The sequence below is a fragment of the Oxyura jamaicensis genome, chromosome 12 (assembly GCF_011077185.1).
Source record: "Oxyura jamaicensis isolate SHBP4307 breed ruddy duck chromosome 12, BPBGC_Ojam_1.0, whole genome shotgun sequence".
Classification (NCBI taxonomy): Eukaryota; Metazoa; Chordata; class Aves; order Anseriformes; family Anatidae; genus Oxyura; species Oxyura jamaicensis.
This window is the reverse complement of record NC_048904.1, coordinates 7,500,557-7,518,434: the sequence shown is the minus strand read 5'-3', so window position 1 is coordinate 7,518,434 and position 17,878 is coordinate 7,500,557. Positions and strand designations below refer to the sequence as shown.

At 38.2% G+C, this 17,878-nt stretch overlaps 1 protein-coding gene across 4 annotated transcripts; it reads left to right on the top strand.

Moving 5' to 3' along the window:
- The first annotated feature begins 769 nt into the window (after nucleotides 1–769).
- On the top strand, nucleotides 770–17,873 carry NEK4 (NIMA related kinase 4). 4 transcript variants are annotated; one of them, XM_035337302.1, is made up of 16 exons: nucleotides 770–967; nucleotides 3,361–3,627; nucleotides 4,560–4,757; nucleotides 5,391–5,498; nucleotides 6,142–6,296; nucleotides 6,983–7,124; nucleotides 8,112–8,537; nucleotides 9,733–9,786; nucleotides 9,998–10,141; nucleotides 11,021–11,161; nucleotides 11,540–11,606; nucleotides 12,005–12,111; nucleotides 13,366–13,454; nucleotides 14,113–14,318; nucleotides 15,562–15,695; nucleotides 16,322–17,873. In XM_035337302.1, exons 1-16 carry the CDS (start codon nucleotides 911–913, stop codon nucleotides 16,412–16,414), a joined length of 2,388 nt encoding a protein of 795 aa, XP_035193193.1. In that variant the 5' UTR covers nucleotides 770–910; the 3' UTR covers nucleotides 16,415–17,873. The 4 variants fall into 4 exon arrangements, with proteins under 4 accessions (XP_035193193.1, XP_035193192.1, XP_035193194.1 ...); XM_035337301.1 differs by having other exon boundaries at nucleotides 770–1,003; nucleotides 15,574–15,695; XM_035337300.1 differs by having other exon boundaries at nucleotides 772–1,003.
- Nucleotides 17,874–17,878: the final 5 nt, after the last annotated feature.

The following is a 17,878-nucleotide window of genomic DNA, read 5'->3' as shown; positions in this document are numbered from 1 at the left end:
GGCTGTCTCTTGAACCCATTTATGCTTCTCTTCAAAAACTACCTTTTGTAATCCTGCATTATCACTCAAGCACTCACTTCTGGTATCATTATTTGACACACATCCTAACTATCCCAGAAACCTAAAAGTTAATGTTTTCTTATTCATCCTGAAAAAGAAAACTAATCCTGGCTGAAACTCAGGTCCAAGCTCGCAGTTCTTGCATCTCGCACAACTGATACCCATTCATCCTTTGGATGCAAGGTCTGTTTTCTTTGTTACCTAGACAGAGTTAATTCTCCATCTTCTAACTGTTTTTGTCTCTTGTGTTAACGAAACACAGACTTCAGGGTCTATGAAGTAAATTCTCAGTAATAATAATAGAGGTAAAATAGCACACTGTCGAATTTTAAGAACTAAAGTTAACTAGACGTGAATGAACCAACAACTGAAATTTACAGAACTGACTGCCAACAAAACCCATAAATTTGCATTTTGCTAGGTCAGGTGGTTACTATGGTAGGGAAGGTGTTTGGTTGTGTGCTGGCCTGTATGCTCATGGCAAAATTAATTTTCCTTCCTATGCTGAACAATGGCATTCATCCTTTCCTCTTGCCCTGGGGTATTTTCTCTTTTCCCTGCAGTTAGCTTTTTGAGGTGTGAGAGGAACGCCCGACAAGAGGCCACCGAGCTCCTTTAAAACCAGTCTGGAGCTTTTTCAAGCATATAAGAAGCGGTGAGGCAAGCCTCACGCACTCCTTAGGCCCCCTGCCCGTTCCTAAGATGTCCGCCCCACCCACTTCCAAAATGGCTGCGGAGCGCTCGCACCGCAGGGCGTCGCTATGGCAGCGGCGGGCGCGCTGCCGGCCGGGCGGGCCCGGGCGGCGCCGGGCGCTAAGGGGGCCCGGGCGCTGGGGCTGGCGGCGGGACGATGCCCCTGGCTGCCTACTGCTTCCTCCGGGCCGTGGGGAAGGGCAGCTACGGGGAGGTGAGCCTGGTGCGGCACCGGCACGACAGCAAGCAGGTAGCGGGGGGCCCGGGCTCGCCCTGAGGGGAGCGGGGGCTGGGCCTGGCTGGGTTTGCTCCCTTGTGCACGGAGGGTTTTAGTAAAGGTCCAGAGCAGATGGTTGGCTGGTTTGTTTAATGTACACATAATAATCTAAAACTTCTTTATTTTATTTTATTCATAATGCCTCATTTTGAGGAGGAAGGCCTTCATTTGGTAGCCAGTTAAATACACGCGGGTCTGTTCCAGCACAGCATACAGAAGGTTGCTGTTGGTTTATTACTGTTAACTTTTTATCTTTGAGACTTGTAGGTGTGACAGAAATAAAAATGATAGCAAGGATTGAAAAAGCTGGCATTGGCTTTCCCTAATAATCAGCTCTGCTGGAGGAAGACAATACACTCACTGTATTGACCTCAACAGAACCTGGCAAAGTTTTGGTCATGACCCAGTTGAAGCACAACATTTTGTTGCACACGTTTTTGTTGGGTATTTGACATAAATTTGGCTTGCTTGGCTAAAAAGGTTTGCTAGAAACCGCAAGAGGCACAAGAAATGGGGATGGTGAGCATCCACAGACCAGTACAACAGAAACCTCAGGCGTGAGCCTTGTGCCCAGGATCTGGCAAGAGGTGATGGTGAAGCATTTGTGCAGATCACAAGTGGGAGGAAGGAAGAGCCGGGCACCCAAAGGCAAATCCCTACCACCAGGGGCCTGGTGGTAGTGAGGGCAGCGCTTGCTCCCACCAGTCTAGTCACCACTGTGCACAGTCCGGTGTCCTCAAAGGGCTGCTAACCTCACTGACCTAAAAGTAAACAGTACCTGGAGGTGGCTTTCAAGTGTACGCAGGTCCTTGGATTTCACCTCTTTGTCATGCTGATCGTTAACATTGGCAACAGCCTGGCTTCCTTATCATTGTCATTTTAACTTAAATATTTGGTGCGTTGTCACGTGTCTTATCTTGAGCCAACAATGCTTTTATAAACACTTATTTCTCCAGCAGGATGAGCAGGATTTTAAGTTGTCACTCTTGCAGAATGCTGTGTGTTCTCTGAAAGAAATTACATTTTGTTTAATTGTACTTGCCGTTAGATTAATATTGTTTTTTGTTGAGGGGATCAAGTGGCTCCGAGTGTTTAACATTAAAAAAAAAAAAAAAAAGAATCCATTTTACAAATAATTTGGTGTCAAGTAAGGCAGAAGAGCATTTCAATGGATTTTGTGGGAATCTTGCTAGGATAATAACTTAATTAAACCAAATATAGGCAATGCCAAATTTCAAGTTACGCTTTGTGCATACTTCTTGTGTTTTTATCATATGTAGTCTGGAGGCAGAATGCTGAAATAAAGCTAAAAGCTCTTGCTTTCCATCGCCAAAGATGTGTTTTAGTTGGCTTGTCACATAGAACACAGTAGTTGCAATATTTCTGTTATTTGAAACTTAGATGATGCTGTACATGATTAGTTTTGTTATATTTCCCTTTGGAGCTGTGTGTCACAAGTTATAAGAATTGAGGAACTTGTCCAGCAGACTTCTGAAATATAAAACCATGCTCAAAATTCTGAGGTACTGTTGTTTTCTGCATAATTGGTTCCCTTGCTGTGTAGGGGGCAGTCCTCAACACTAATTTAATGTGCTGGACTGAACTAATAGGGCCCACCTAGGAAGTAGATAGCCTAAGCAGCTGAACTAAACAAAACAGAAATTGGGTAAGAAAGTATTATTTTAAATGTTTTGAAATAAAAAAGTCTCAGGTGAGAATGGGGTCAGGTGTATATACCATGTCATGGCTCTTCCCTAGAAGTGATTACCACAGAATTTACATCAGGAGGGGGACTAGGTCAGCCCTAAATATTGGTGCTGTATATGATTTGTATGCACTATGGATTTTATTGCCTCATCTTTGGCTTCAGCAATACTTTTGCTGAAATCTGAAATTCTCTACAAGCATGTTTTTTTAGTATATGCTAGGGAGAATAAATAGCAGCTTTCATGAGGCCTTTTGGCCCTTTCAGAAGGAAGCGACTAAGGGGCTTCCTTCTGATTCATTTATTTTAGAATAAGTTTAAACCTGCATATACAGAACCTCATAAATTCAACAGATAGTTAGTATGGCTATCTGATGCCTAGAGCAAGTTTAACCTAAATTACATATGCTTTCAAGCATGGGGGAAAGTATATATTTTCTTCCAGAGTAATCCTAATGGTACCAGCCCTCCCGACTGCCTCTCTGCTTGCTCCATTTCCATATGTGATGGAAGCTTTTCTCCTGTAGTTCACTGTTTTGTAGACTTTGCTTTAGATTTGAGAATTTCCTAGAGCTTCTGTATAGTAACTTTCATCTCTGATGTTATCTTACAACTTCTTTTACAGTATGTCATCAAAAAGTTAAACCTTAAAAATGCTTCCAGCCGAGAGAGGAAAGCAGCAGAGCAAGAGGCACAGTTGTTATCCCAGTTGAAGCACCCAAACATAGTCGCCTACAGAGAGTCCTGGCAGGGGGAAGATGGACTATTATATATTGTTATGGGCTTCTGTGAAGGAGGAGATCTGTATCACAAACTCAAGGAGCAGAAGGGCAAACTTTTGCCAGAGAATCAGGTGGTGGAATGGTTTGTCCAGATTGCGATGGCATTGCAGGTAAGATACAAATAACTTCATTATTGTAAGATTAAAAAAAAAAGTCTCTTTCTGCATTTAAAAATTCCACAGTTAGGCTACACAGTTTGAATTCAAGTCTGGCTGCGTTAGCACCTAAATACAATGGTTATTAGTACATTGAACACGTTCATAGGAGATTTCCATCAAATTAACTTACTATTTCAGGTAAGAATTTGTTATCACATGTTATGTGTACATCTCTTTATCACAGTAGACAATGGTAACCTCCATAGTGCTTGAAATGTTGGATCAAAATTACAAAAATTAGTGGGTTTTGTTCATTCTTTTGGTGGTTGTGGTTTTTTTTTTTAAAAAAAAAAGCTTTCAGGGAGCATGTTGTGCTCTGTGATTTCGCTGGTGTTTTTAAATGGTACATTTAGACTGCAAATTCATTTTATTAAATCTTATCCCAGTCTGTTGAAGTGGAGGTTATCAAACTTTAATAGTTATAGTAAAAAAGACAAGATAGAAGTATTAACACCGAGAGGTAAGAAATGTGACAAAATTCTATGTTAAAGTTGCCTTCGGTGGCCAGATTACATGCAAGTCAACAGTAGTGCCTGTTCTTGCTTAATATAAGTCTAGTCTTTTTTCCTTTGTTTAGACAACATCACAGCATATTTTCTGTAAAAAAAAAAAAAAAAATTGTACTAAAGACTAAGCCATGTTTGTCGAGAAACGGAGGCAGCAGAAGTGTGCTAGAGTTTGAGCCTTAGCCTTACATTTTTATTTCGTTTCTTCTGGTGCGTCACTAACACTGTCTTCAGCAGTCATTTTGCTTTTATAGGGATGTTTGTGTCTTTACTGTGTTTGTGTTTTCCCGCTCTGACTCTCATAACTTGATTTTAATGTTCAGTGGAGAAACAATTGTGTTATTTAGCTCCATCTATACTTTTTTCTTCCCCTCCCAGTATTTACATGAAAAGCACATTCTGCACAGAGATCTTAAAACTCAAAATGTTTTTCTGACACGAACAAATATAATCAAAGTGGGTGACCTGGGAATAGCCAGAGTGTTGGAAAACCAATACGACATGGCCAGCACTCTCATAGGCACACCGTACTACATGAGCCCTGAACTCTTTTCTAACAAGCCCTACAATTGCAAGGTACAGTAAGTTGATGCAAATATTGTTTCTAATTCATTAAGCAACTTATTTTGTAATGCCTGAGGATATTACAGTCTTAAGTATAACTTTTAATTTATTACTGCTTTTGACTCTTTTTAATGTTCTCAAAGAAAAAGTAGGAGAGAAATTGGCATGGACCTTTATTTCTGAAACTGTGTTTGCAGTGGGTGACAATTACTAGCACGTGATACATTATCACAGCCAAGGTGTTCAGCAGTCTGCCTGGACCTATAGCAGCATGCCAACATAAACAACACAGCTGTCTAACAGAGACTAATCTTTTTCTAAATTTATTATTTAACGGCTAGGAAGCTTTATGTTCAACAGCGGCGTTAAATAAAATAAAATAGAGAAATGAGCAGCATCAATGGGAATTTAAAATACAACAAAATAAGGTAAATGTGTTCTAAGGAGCACAAGATTAATAAAGATTAAAAAAGTGGGACTGAAGCCAAAATTTTACAGTGGAATTTGTTCTTAATTTGTTTATTGTCATATAATAAGCCTTTTTGAAGACTTTTGAAGTTTTGAAGGTGTCTAAGTATGAAGATAAAACTTCTACCTGTATTACAAAGCTCTTAAACTCCTTTTTTTTCCCCCCTTTTTTTTCAGTCTGATGTTTGGGCATTAGGCTGCTGCGTTTATGAAATGGCTACACTGAAACATGCCTTTAATGCTAAAGACATGAACTCTTTGGCTTATCAAATTATTGAAGGAAAGGTAAAGATGTATAAAATATTTTTATCAGTGCTTGGATTATCTAATAACTTGAGACAACTGCTTCCAATTGGAAATAAATATTTTGTGTGCTGCATGCAACGCCATGTATTGTGTAAGACTGGTATTTCCTGGTGGTATATGATATAATACCAGACTCAGGAAGTTATTAATTTTTAGATGTTGCTAGGGTTTGTTACCCTTTTGTGCAATTACTGTACTGCTGAATTTTCAAAGTTCTGAGATGACTGACTTCTTCATTTGCTTCATTTGCTGTGCAAAAATTTATATCACTATTCACATGATGGCCATTTCCCTGTTATGTAAGACTTATACACCAAAGCAAGGAAGACATTTAAATAATGAAGTTAAGAGATTTAATATATATAAATATCTTGCATCTATTCACAGAACTCTAACTGCTGATATTAATTTTAAAAATACAAAAATTTGTAGAGAACACACTTAAAATTTCTATATGCTGTTTGATGGGTAGTTAAGCACTTTGGAATCTGTCATTGAATGAGTAGTTGGGCTACTTATGCTGAGTACCTAGCTGGATATAACTGCTGTGCATAAATAAATAATCTAGCATTAGCCCCTGATGACAAGTTAAGTAATAGCACACTTCCCATTCCTTTTACAGCTACCACCCATGCCAAAGGATTACAGCCCACATTTGGTAGAAATAATACGAACCATGCTCAGTAAAAAGCCTGAGGAAAGGCCTAGTGTGAAAAGCATACTAAGACACCCATACATCAAGCACCAAATTTCTTTGTTTTTGGAAGCCACGAAGGCGTAAGATATTTTCATTTGAGTGTTTTTATATGAAATATTTGTGTTACTGTCACCTTTGTTTTACAACTTCTATTTTTTATAGCAGGATAACATTAGTTCTGTTGTGTGCAGATGCAACGCCAATGGACATACAAGTTTCTTTAGAGTCTTGGAGAAATAGGAGAGATGGAATGGAAACTAGTTATTCTAGCAAATATAGACTAAATCTGTGCAATGGTTTGGGTTGCACAGCTTATTCAGAGAAAAAAAAAGCACCAGTATTTTTAAGGAAGTGATGGGAAATACCCATTCTTCTGTATGGTTCTTTGAGGCTCTTTATCAGCTGGAAGTTGTTATAGCAAGTTCCTCTTGGTATTCACTGATTTAATTATTTTTCATTTTCAAGCTTCGCTTGGTCAGTTATTTTACTGCATCCATATAGGAGTAGTCTTGGTGCTGTACAGGACAAATGTACACTGCTGCTAGGGTCTGAATAGTGTTTGTAAACTCCTTTTATAGAGGTGAAAGTGAGTACATTGTACTAGGTCTGTTGAAAGTCTAATATATTGTAATCTGTGTATGTAAGCTGTTTGGCAGGTTAGATTTTTTAAAAAATTACTATAATCTAAAGAAATACCTTAAGGTCTTGGTGGTGGTGGTGGTTGACTGAGCAACTTTTATTCTTGTTTGTTTGACTGTTTTTACAGGAAAGCAGCCAAAAGTCATAAGAAAACAGCAGATTCTAAACTTAAAGATCCTTGTTCTGTCGTCTCAGTAAAGAGTGAAACTCGTAACAGGAATGTGACACCCGAAAACCATTCCTTTGAGCAAGCCAGGAAATACAAAGTTGTAAGATATATTTTCCCCTCCCCCCCCAAAAAAAAAATCATTTTTTTTTTTTTTTAAAAATAACATGGAGAGGTTTGTGGGTTTGTTTTGTTTTTTAATAATATGGAATGTCTTGGGCATTCAGGAGAACATAGAACTGATTCCTAGTGGTGTGTAAAATTCATGTTAATGAAGGAATAGTGTTCAGGCAAGAATGGAAGCAAATAAAATGCTGTGGGTCAATACAACTAATTGCAGTATCTTAGCTATAAGATACCAACTAAACAACATGCAGGTTTTCATTAGTGGACCATTATGTGAATTATTTCTATGTAAATTTGCAGTTGAATTGATATACTTAGTTTTTGTATGCAGCATGTTTATAAACAAATATTTCTACATTTCTCATAAAGGACTTAAGGTTAAATATTTTTTCAAATACTTGATGACAAGTGGTAATCGTTCTCAAATCTATCTGGTTTTGACAGGCAAAAGCTAATTATAGTTAGACCTCAAAATTGTTTATTGTTGGAATTCTTTCCAGAGGTTAGAATGAATCTTACATTGTGATTAATCCTGTGCATGTTTTTATTTTGTTATTTTGGAATGGGTCTGTTATTGTGGGTTTAAGCTTACAGTGCAGAAAAACTGAATGTTTGGTGGAGTAGCTCTTGGAGAATTATCGGTACTTGTTGGCTCCTTCCTTACAGAGAAACCAAGTGAATATAACTTTTCTTTCATGGTGGTCCTAGTGAAAAGTGGGTGAGCTGCATATGTATAAACCCATGCCTGAAATATATAACCTGAAATACAGTCTATATCTCTTTAAAAATATGGGTTGCAGCATTTTTGAAGCTCTTAATCTGCAATTGATCATAATTTCATTACAGTTCACATAAATTAATATGTTAATGACGTTCATCAATTGCTCGGAATATACTTTTGTATGTGCATAATACCCAGAAGGTAATTCTTATTTTTGTTTGTTTGCTTTCCTTGTAATTCTAGAATGAAGAAGACTGCATCATCAAATATAAAGCCACTGAATTTTGTGCCTCAGAGAAACCACCTGTTGAATTGAAAATAAAACCAAGCAGTAATGATTCGAACGGCCTGGGAGAGTCTTTAGCTACGATTAGTGAAGTGAATATTGATATCTTAACATCTGAAAAGGGGAACTACAAAATTGAGAAGTGCAGCAGTGAGCATATTCCTGAGAATAATAAAGCAAAATATGTAAATGTTCCAGGGAATTCTAAAATAACATCTAGTAGTCCACCAACTAAGGCTGATGGGCTACAGAAAAAAACAAAGCAAGCTTTTAAAGCAGAAAGTGTTGAGCCTAAGCCATTGTCTCTTTCTGCTGTAGAAGAAGATGATGATACTTTGAGACTCCTGAAGCCTGTATCAAAAGACCAAAAGCAAACTGACCTGGTAATGCCTTCATTCTTACATAGACTTTGAACTGGATTTAACTAATCTTCAACTGTTAAAACGTAGAGAGTGTCTGCTCAGAATAGTTTTCTATCCAAGTAGGATGCTGATGATGCAATTGTTGGGATGGCTTAAATAGTTGGGAGCCTTGACTTCAGCTTTGCAAAGGCAACATGGTGGAAGAGTTTTCGGCTTGCATGTAGATGATGGAAATGCTGTTTTTTACAAGGAACCAGAATTTTCTTTTCCAGCTGAGAAGAGAGGTGTCAAGAATAGTTTTAGGATATCTTTGTTCTGTGTTCTGAGTAGGCCTGGCTAACCTCTTGAGCTGGTGCTGATTTGGATGGGCAACTGGAGTAAACAGCCAAACAAGTGGGACTCCCAGAGGCTTTTCTTTTGCGTTCATGATTTTAGTACATTCACTAAATGGTTTGAATAGTTAAATGATAGACTTAGGCCTAAGGTGCTAAGAGAACAGAGGACAGATTAAACAACTCTTAGAGTTGCTTCCTGATTTATTCCACATACTCTTTCTCCCCTTTTCACTTTTTTATAGTCAGACACTTAACGAAAAGTTGAAGTCTGGGGAAAAAAAAAAGTGAATGATGAGGAGAGGGAGAGAGATTGAAGGCAGACAGGTGATGAAGAACTGGGAAGAGGCATAAAAGAAAGGAGAAAGGAATGGTGATATGGAAATCTAGAGGATTTTGCTTGCCTGCTTTCTTTCCTTTCTCTTGAAGGCAGGCTATTTCCTGCTGTTCTTAATTTCATTTATTCTTTCGTTGTTTATGAAAATGTTGGTGATTTGGAAAATCAGTATGTCTAAAGAAATGTCAACTTCTTCCTAGGCTTCTGTAGTGCTGTTCTTTAGATAGTAACTGACACAGAAATACTGGCTAATTGGTTTTAACCTGTGCTCTTTTCCAGTGTTAAAAGGTCCTCTGAGACAACTGGGAAAAGACTTGTTCTCATCCTACTGAATCTCTAAAGTGTCAGTTATAAACACAGCTCTTTCTCTCATGTCTTGCACTTTGGATTTAAAGGTCTTACGTCTGTTCCTCTGGCTGCACAGCTGTCACTTCTGCATAGTCACTTGAAGCTGTTCTACTTTAGATGATTGTTTTTTCTTTACATATTGATCTATAAAATGATTTTCATACACACTTTTCTAATGAGAAAACATTATCTATTGCAGAATTTGGATTCTACTGAAAAACTACTAGCACCATTTGTTCCTGTTGTAATTCAAGTAAGTGTCCTTCTGTGCAGGTTTTGTACCTTAAAAATACTGGTACAGCAGATATTTTTTTCTAACTGTCTGTCAAGGGTTTATTGTGATTGCACTTCTGATATGTTAGGTTGGATGTAGTCCAAATAGTAAAATGGCCTGGGCTGATTTTTTTTTAATTTTTATTTTTTAAGAAGCGCCTACGTTTTGAAAAAATACTTTTCCTTATTAGGATGATGTCTGTTATGGAGCTTCAGAAGATGCTCAGGAAAAAATTACCTCTCAGTTACAGCCTCATAGTTCTGCCCATGAACCCTCTCTCTCACGGCAGCGACGGCAAAAGAAAAGAGAGCTAGCTGAAGTCTGTTCAGAAAAGGTACAGATAATGAAGATAATAAATCTGAATTCTCTCTCCTTGAAGACTATTTTTACTCTTTAAAAATGGTACTCTTTAAAAAAAAAAAGTGTTATTATTTTATGTGCATCCATGTAATTTCACTGATAATGAAATGCAGAACACTCAATATGTCCTTTATGAGCAGCCTTTGAAAACCTCAGCAAACCTCACGAGTGTGAGTTGGGCACATCAGATGGGTGCAAGGGAACAGTGAAGTGTTGTCTTTGCCTTTGCTGTGCTAGTCTTTCCAAGCAGTCTCTGCTGGGACTTCACAGGATATTTGTGTCTACAAAATACCCAGCAGTACATTTCCTGGCTGTTCATATAAGGCCACTTGTAGCAAGCAGAAGACTAGTAGTACTTTAGACCAGACACATGTAATGGCTGCCCCAAGCTTATGAGTGCAAACTGTAAGATGGAAATCTTGGCCCTTACATGTGTGCCTAAGACAGGTCTCCTGTCAGTGCTTCCACACAGATCAGAGACACTTCTTTGTGGAAAAGCATCAGCTGTGCAAGGAGAAACAGTGATTAGTTTTCAGTGTGATGTCTTGTTGCTGTTCTCTTCGGTTTTGCCATTTGTGGATGAGGACTGCAAAAGCAGTGGCTGAAAAATAGTCTGGGAGGAGGGGAATGAAATTTAGGGACGGAGAGAAGGGAAGTGGATGCAAGCAGAAGTGTAGAGAGGGAGAGATGAAGTTAGGAGATGTGAAGAGAGGTATCAGTAGGATCCCAAACCTCTGTCATCCAGCCTTATCATGCAAGAACGTCTTCTAGTTTGCAGAACACTAACTTTTAATTAAAAACACAACAAACAAGCAAAAACCAACTATAAATTCTTGCTTGCTTCTCTTTCAAGTTCAGAGCAGCTGCTCATCGGCCTTCACCTTTTCCTTCCAACATGAATGCAAAGACAATGCAGAGATGTGCAGAGGAGTATTGTGCTGAAGTCTCTGAATCTGTAGACAGCGCCAAAAACAGTCAAGTTACCATTTCAAAGGTTAGTTCTAAATAATGTGTCACCATATTTTTCTCTTGTTGCTTTTGAACAGATTGTTCGTGGAGCACATGCACAGTGAGTAAATAAATAGATAGTAACTTCCTAACTGATGGAAGTTCTGATAACCATCTAGTCCATGTTGGATGAGAAGCTTCTGTGTGGAACAAGGGAGGTCAGAGGCTTTTTTACAGTGTACATCAGTCTTGTATACTCAGACTGTTTTATAACAAATAATACAGCATTGGTTAGGTAATCAGAAGGTCTACTTTAACAGGTCTTCCGCGACAGTTGAAATAAGTTGTTTTTGTTTTATAGGTGATAGATAACCAAAGGCATTGTGACAATTGCTAATTACTGTCAAATTAACTTATTTTAAAGGAGCGGCCCTTGTCAGCAAGAGAACGAAGGCGGCTAAAACAGTCTCGGGAAGAGATGTTTCCCTCTGGTAATTTTTATGTTTGCATGTTAGCATAGATGGAGGCTGATAACTTCTCTGAGAAGAAATTCTAACTTGCTGTCAGTTCTTCACTAACATCTTGAGAAAGATGCACTACAGGTGTTAGTTCTGTGTCAAGTAAAACATTCTGTTAACATCTCTGTATTCTTCTAATTCTTATGTTGTTGTGTTCGGTTGTGCCTAGTGGTGACAACTTGTATTTGAAATGTATGTGAAGTGCAGAATATACACCTTTTAGATAGAAGCTTCAGTGTTTTCTGTTAGCAGACTACCTACCTACCTGCCTGTCTTTTCCCACGTGATAGACTTTTTCTTGCATGAGCATGAAACTAAGTCAAAATACAAGCAGCAAAGTTATAAAGACTGTAAAAATGTCGTCCTTTCAGTGATTCCAGCAAGACGAACAGCAAATAGTGCAGTAGTTGAAGGAAAATCACAAATGGAAAATCATGTTAAAGTTGCTCAGTCCTCATCAGATCCCAGTATTTCTCAGGTAAACTGGGGTCATCTGCTTTTGAAATGTCAATGCAGGCACAGTTTGGGAAGAAAAATGTCAGTCGATAAGAGCGCACAGTTCTTTGCATACATGGCTTTATATGGCCTTGGGTAGAGTATAGATCTGTAATCTGCCTTTTTGTTTGGCTAGATCAGCTTAAAATTCCAGGCTTGCTGTGCATTTTCACTCCACTTGTGAGGGACGAAGACTGAGGGATCTCACAGACAGGGCTGAGTGTTCTGTACTCTCTGAATTGCATTGTTTTATTTTTATTTTTTTGGTAGGGAAAAAATATGTTGAACTATGTTTAGGTTGTAGATGAATCACCTATTTTTCTTTAATCTTAAGAATGCACTACCTTTAGCCTCGTACATCTAATTTTGCTTAGGTAGTAATGTTTGAACATTACATTTTAATATGCAGTCACGTTATTATCATTGTTGTCTAATTAAAATGTCTTGTTTAATTTCATGAACATATATTGGGCAAAATCTTCAACATCTGGGGAATGTTATTAATACTCAAAAGAAATTTTAATTTTAATTGTAAAAGAAATTTAATTCTTAAATTCAAAGTCTAGGCTTTATTGTTCTCAACCCAGCACTTGCATGGAAGGTGCTTTGCGTATTTTATCTGCGTATATATACTTCTAACTGATACTGAAATGCAAAACTTGACCTGCATTCACTAATTGATGTTACGTATAGTTTAGTATGCGCTAGTTGTATGTGCGTATGCTTGTGATGCTTTTGTGTGTGGTGCTGTGCGCTCAACACAAGACTGTAGAGACAGAAGTGGTTAAAGTCACCTTATACATATTATATATGCAAGGGATATATATATATATGTATATATTTAGGGAACGCTGGGAACTTAATAATAAAAAAGTATTTAAAATGTTTGTGTTAAAGGCCAATAGATGGGCTAAGGATAATGAATATATTATATAGTTGGCTAAGAACTGACAAGCATATGTGATTGAATAGGTGTAATAGAGGCACCTGGTAAAACATTTAAAACTGTATGACCAAGTAAGCACTCTATGACCAAATAAGCATTTTGTAAAGTTTGTTTGTGATGTCCTGTGTATTAGCTTGTTCTTAAAAACAAAGGTTACACCTTTTGAATATTATCACTGTCTGTAAAAGTATTCTATTGAAAGGCTTTTCCATGTAAAAAAGTAGTTCATGCCATATCGATAAAGTACTTCTAAAAATTAGAATTCTTGTCTATTATTCTCTCTTCACATAGAAAAACAGAGTAGCCCAATGCTTTTCTGATGAGGAGTTAAGCTCTTCCACAAGCTCTACAGATAAGTCTGATGGAGATTCCAAGGAAAAGTAAGTATTTTGTGTAATACTATGCAAGAGCTTTATCTGCTGTACTGGACCTTGAATTGGAGTGGGGAAAAAAATTGCAGGCATTACTTTCACAATTTATCTTTACATAGTGCTTGAAGACGCACATGATACATAAAGAAAACAAACTTCATTTGATTGTTGTCCCTCTGTGACAATAAACTTTTTGTGCTGCGCATCCTGGGATATGTGATTGTGAAGCTGTTTTTGGCAAATGAAGCTTCCCAGGAAACCAGTCTTCTGGCATCAAAAGACACGTTACTGTCAGGATCCTTTAAAAGCATGGTGCAAAGGTGCCAATATGTTTCCTTTCCACTGTGAATGAGGCTGAAATAGTTTATTTCAGGTTTTGTCAATGTGAGCAAATTTTTCAAGAAATCTTATTTGTTGCATTACCACAAGTGCAGCTGTGCTGGTAGCAGTAGCTAAAAGGATTGTACATTTTTGCTAGGTGATTGGATTCTGATCCATTATTACCTGAAATGCTACTGATGCTGCTGATGATAAAACCGCATCACAAGAAGTAATTTAACATGGAATACGTAGCAGGACCTCACTAAACTTACTGAAAATCCACTGAATGCAAGGTGGAAGCTGCATCATACAAGTACTGAATTACATCTCACTTCTCCTTTACTAGAAAAAGCAGTATGAATGAAGTGAATGACTTGGTGCAGCTAATGACTTGGACGCTGAAAATGGACTCTAAGGAGAATTCTGAACACTGTGTAGCCTCGACTCCGGCCCCAGAATTTAAACTTCATAGAAAATACCGAGACACTTTGAATTTGCATGGAAAATCACCTGATGAATCAGAGGAATTCAAATTTCAAGAGATTCCTTCAGGTCTGTTGGTCTGTTACTACTTCAAATGAATGGCTGCCAACTGCTAATTGAAAACCTGCTGGTGGGCAACAGAAGGCAATCAACACACTCTTACTACTTGCAGATATTAACAGCTTTCTGAATAATTTTGTGTACAGAACTGCTCTAAGTTGCGATTTACTTGCCAATGAAAGGAGTGTGATCGATCTGTGTAATTAATGAAGAGGGAGAACTGATCTGCAACACAGTTTTTCAGTGTGACTTGTACTAATGTTCAGTATTTTAAAATAAGATTTTTAAGACATTCTGCAGTAAAACAGCTTTGTGAACTGTGGATAAAGCTGAGTTGCACATAAAGCACAAGTCAGCATTAAACATAGTGAAGGTTTGTACAACTATAGAATTTTAATTCTCACTGAATTATTATGAAAATATTTGGATGGTATTCTACTATTAGAGAATTTTTTTGAATGGAAAATATTTTGCACAGGAGCCACCTGAAATGAAGTTATAGAGACCTAATAGTGTGCGTCATGTCTGCTGTGACTGTACTGTCCAGTGTCTTAAGAGTTAGCGTCTGGGTGGCTCTGATTCACCATGGTTGTTCATCATTATTTATCTACACAATCAGAGTATGATCAGAGAGCTGGAGTACCTCTCCTATGAGGAAAGGCTGAGGGAACTGGGCTTGTTTAGCTTGGAGAAGAGAAGGCTCTGGGGAGACCTCATTGCACCCTTCCAGTACGTGAAGGGTGTGTATTACCAGTACATGAAGGGAGTACAGGAGGGGGAACACCTCTTCACATGTGTTGATAGTGATAGGACAAGGGGGAATGGTTTTAAACTAAGACAGGGGAGATCTAGGTTAGATATTAGGAGGATGTTTTCCACTCAGAGGGTGGTGAGGCACTGGAACAGGTTGCCCAGGGAGGTTGTGGATGCCCCATCCCTGGGGGCATTCAAGGCCAGGCTGGAAGTGGCTCTGAGCAGCCTGCTCTAGTGGTTGGCAACCCTGCCCAGAGCAGGGCGGCTGAAACCAGCTGATCTTTAAGGTCCTTTTCAACCTAGGCCATTCTATGATTCATTCTATGATCTGACTACCTACCTATATGGTTATTTCATGCAAATTGTCAACTGGAATTCTATGGTAATACTTAAGTGTTGTCCCATATTCTTCTAGGCAGAGTATGAAAACTGAGTGTAGTCAAAGTAATTATTACTGCAGTGGTTTTTGATTTTATTTTTGGTAATTAACTTTTTGTAGATGTGTTATCAGGTCCTGAAAAGATTAGGAGATTGGTTGAAATCCTGAGATCTGATGTGGTACAAGGACTGGGAGTGAAACTTCTTGAGGAGGTGTACAGCATTATGGAAGAAGATGATGAAGTCAAAAGAGAGGTGAATGCCTTGCATATTATTTATCTGGGTTTGTAAGAAATTAATTTTAATCACTCTTTTTCCAAAAAGTGTTTATGTACTCACTGGCAGACAAAGACCTAAGAATATTGTAATTTTCAGTCTTACATTTGATTCTGAATATAGACCACCTTCAATTACACATTCTTCAGGAACCATAGGAGCTTTAGAATTGTACCATGGTCCCCGAGTTTGTGGAAGATGAAAGGGATGTGAGTCATTCTACTCTGATTCTCTATTAATGATTTCCTTTTGAATTGTAACTTTGTCTTCATATTACTTGCATGATTTCTGTTATGTCCAAAGTGAGAAAGTATTTAATATCTGTTTCTAATAGAGGTGAGTGAACAGCCGTGTGGTGCATGGGTAAATACAACCATGCAGCCATGTGATTTTTACGTAAATTTGTTAGGTGGGATTTAGAACATTTTTTGCCTTCAGACAGACTCTTTTTCCCTTTTTCTTGCCTTGCCTCTATGTAGTAAAATTTCACTTGCTGCTTTCAGCTGAATGCTTTGATTAATATTTAGTTCTGCTAATATTTTGGTCGTTCCTGCTTTTTTGATGTCAGTGACTTTAGCGTTGTTTTTTTCTTGTGTTATAAATAGCTGCAGTTGCGGGAGCATATGGGAGACAAGTACGCAAGTTATAGCGCAAAGGCACGCCATCTGAAATTTCTTGAAGAAAATGTGAAGTTCTGAATGGAACCTTTTCCTTAGTAGTAAAGAGGACAGAGCTTTCTATCGTGTTGGATGGATTGGACCAGCTTAAAAAGCACGTTTATCCATTGACCTCCTCTGCTGGATGAACTTTCAAAAAACGTTATAGTTTGTAGCAGTATTTTTCATGTTAAAGTGAAAACCAGGCTCTCACTTTTTCAGAAGAGAAACTGTTTAATTTTTATTCCCTTAATGAAACTTTAATTTTTTTAATAGATGTGAAGAGAGATGGATACCAAGCTTTGTATAAAAAGGAGTGTCAAAAAACATGATGGTTTAGTTTGAATTTATCATAACAAAAGGTTTTTGTATGGTGATATGCTAAATATGGTAATAGAGTCTATGCCAGGGCTATGGTGTAGACTGATGGACTGTAAGCTATTACATCAAACAGTTGTGGAGAGCTAGCAGGGAGAAACAACTACTAATTTCCGTAGCACCAAAAAGCCCTGCGGGTTCTTTAAGTAAGTTGCTGAAAGTAAAGTGCTGAAGGGATGGTTGTATTGCTTTTAAGCACAGTGAGCACTGCCCTTGGTTTTGAGTTGTAGTGCTAAGGCAGCCCCAAAGTTGGTGAAGAGCATTGGGTAACTGGATAAAGTATATCTGAAAGGAACACAGCCATGGTTACCACGGTCCCTGCTGGAGGAATCCCTTTGCCTTACAAGTACTAATTCCTTGTAGGAATGAAAGTGCCCAAGACCAGGGTCCCTCAGATAGATAGGTATCTTAGCTTTTCTCTTTCCATGCACCTGGAATGTGTTGCTACACAATAACTGGGCATTGTCAAGTGAGATCACTGTTGAAAAAACTAATGTCCTTTTTAAAGGATAAAAATGATAAAGGGAACTGAATTTGTAAAACAAAGCTTTAGTCTCCCTTGTGGGTGGTGGAAGTTACAATATTTAAGCTAGAGAAAGGGAAAGAGGCAGGTCGTGGAATTGAAGTGATAGTGGTCAAAAGGTGCAATAGCTATGGATCCTGCTGCCTAACACATAACTAGATAATGAAGTTAAGAGGTTTCAAGAGTGGTTGTATTATGTAAAGCTGTTACTTTCTCTTCCCATACAAATTTACTTTACACAAAAAATGTCACTCTTCCCAAAACATCACTCTTCCCTATCCTATGCTGCAACAGTTTCCAGTTCTTAGTATTTTTCAAAACTGTGTGGTGGGTATGGGTTTACAGGACTTATTTCAACCTGGCACTACTGACAGCTTATTTTACACATGGTTAGAAATACTTCTATAGAAGTGTAGCTGTATATTGTCTTCCAGCTTATGGCAATAGCTTAACTATACTTTGATTTTAGGGCAGTCTTCCTTTTCAGTAAAATATTTGAGTGAGCTGAGAACTCAGAGCGTGAAGTTCATCACCCCACACCCGCCTTCATACTCTAAACTGATCTTATGTACTCATGACAATGTACAAAATAGTACAGAGAAAAA

Bases quoted from the DNA above. Each gene is read 5' to 3' on its own strand.
- NEK4 (XM_035337300.1), top strand. From the start codon at position 911: ATGCCCCTGGCTGCCTACTGCTTCCTCCGGGCCGTGGGGAAGGGCAGC. The intron at 13,455-14,112 runs GTAAGTATTTTG...CTCCTTTACTAG, and splicing joins GATGGAGATTCCAAGGAAAA to AAAAAGCAGTATGAATGAAG. The intron at 15,696-16,321 runs GTGAATGCCTTG...TGTTATAAATAG, and splicing joins ATGATGAAGTCAAAAGAGAG to CTGCAGTTGCGGGAGCATAT.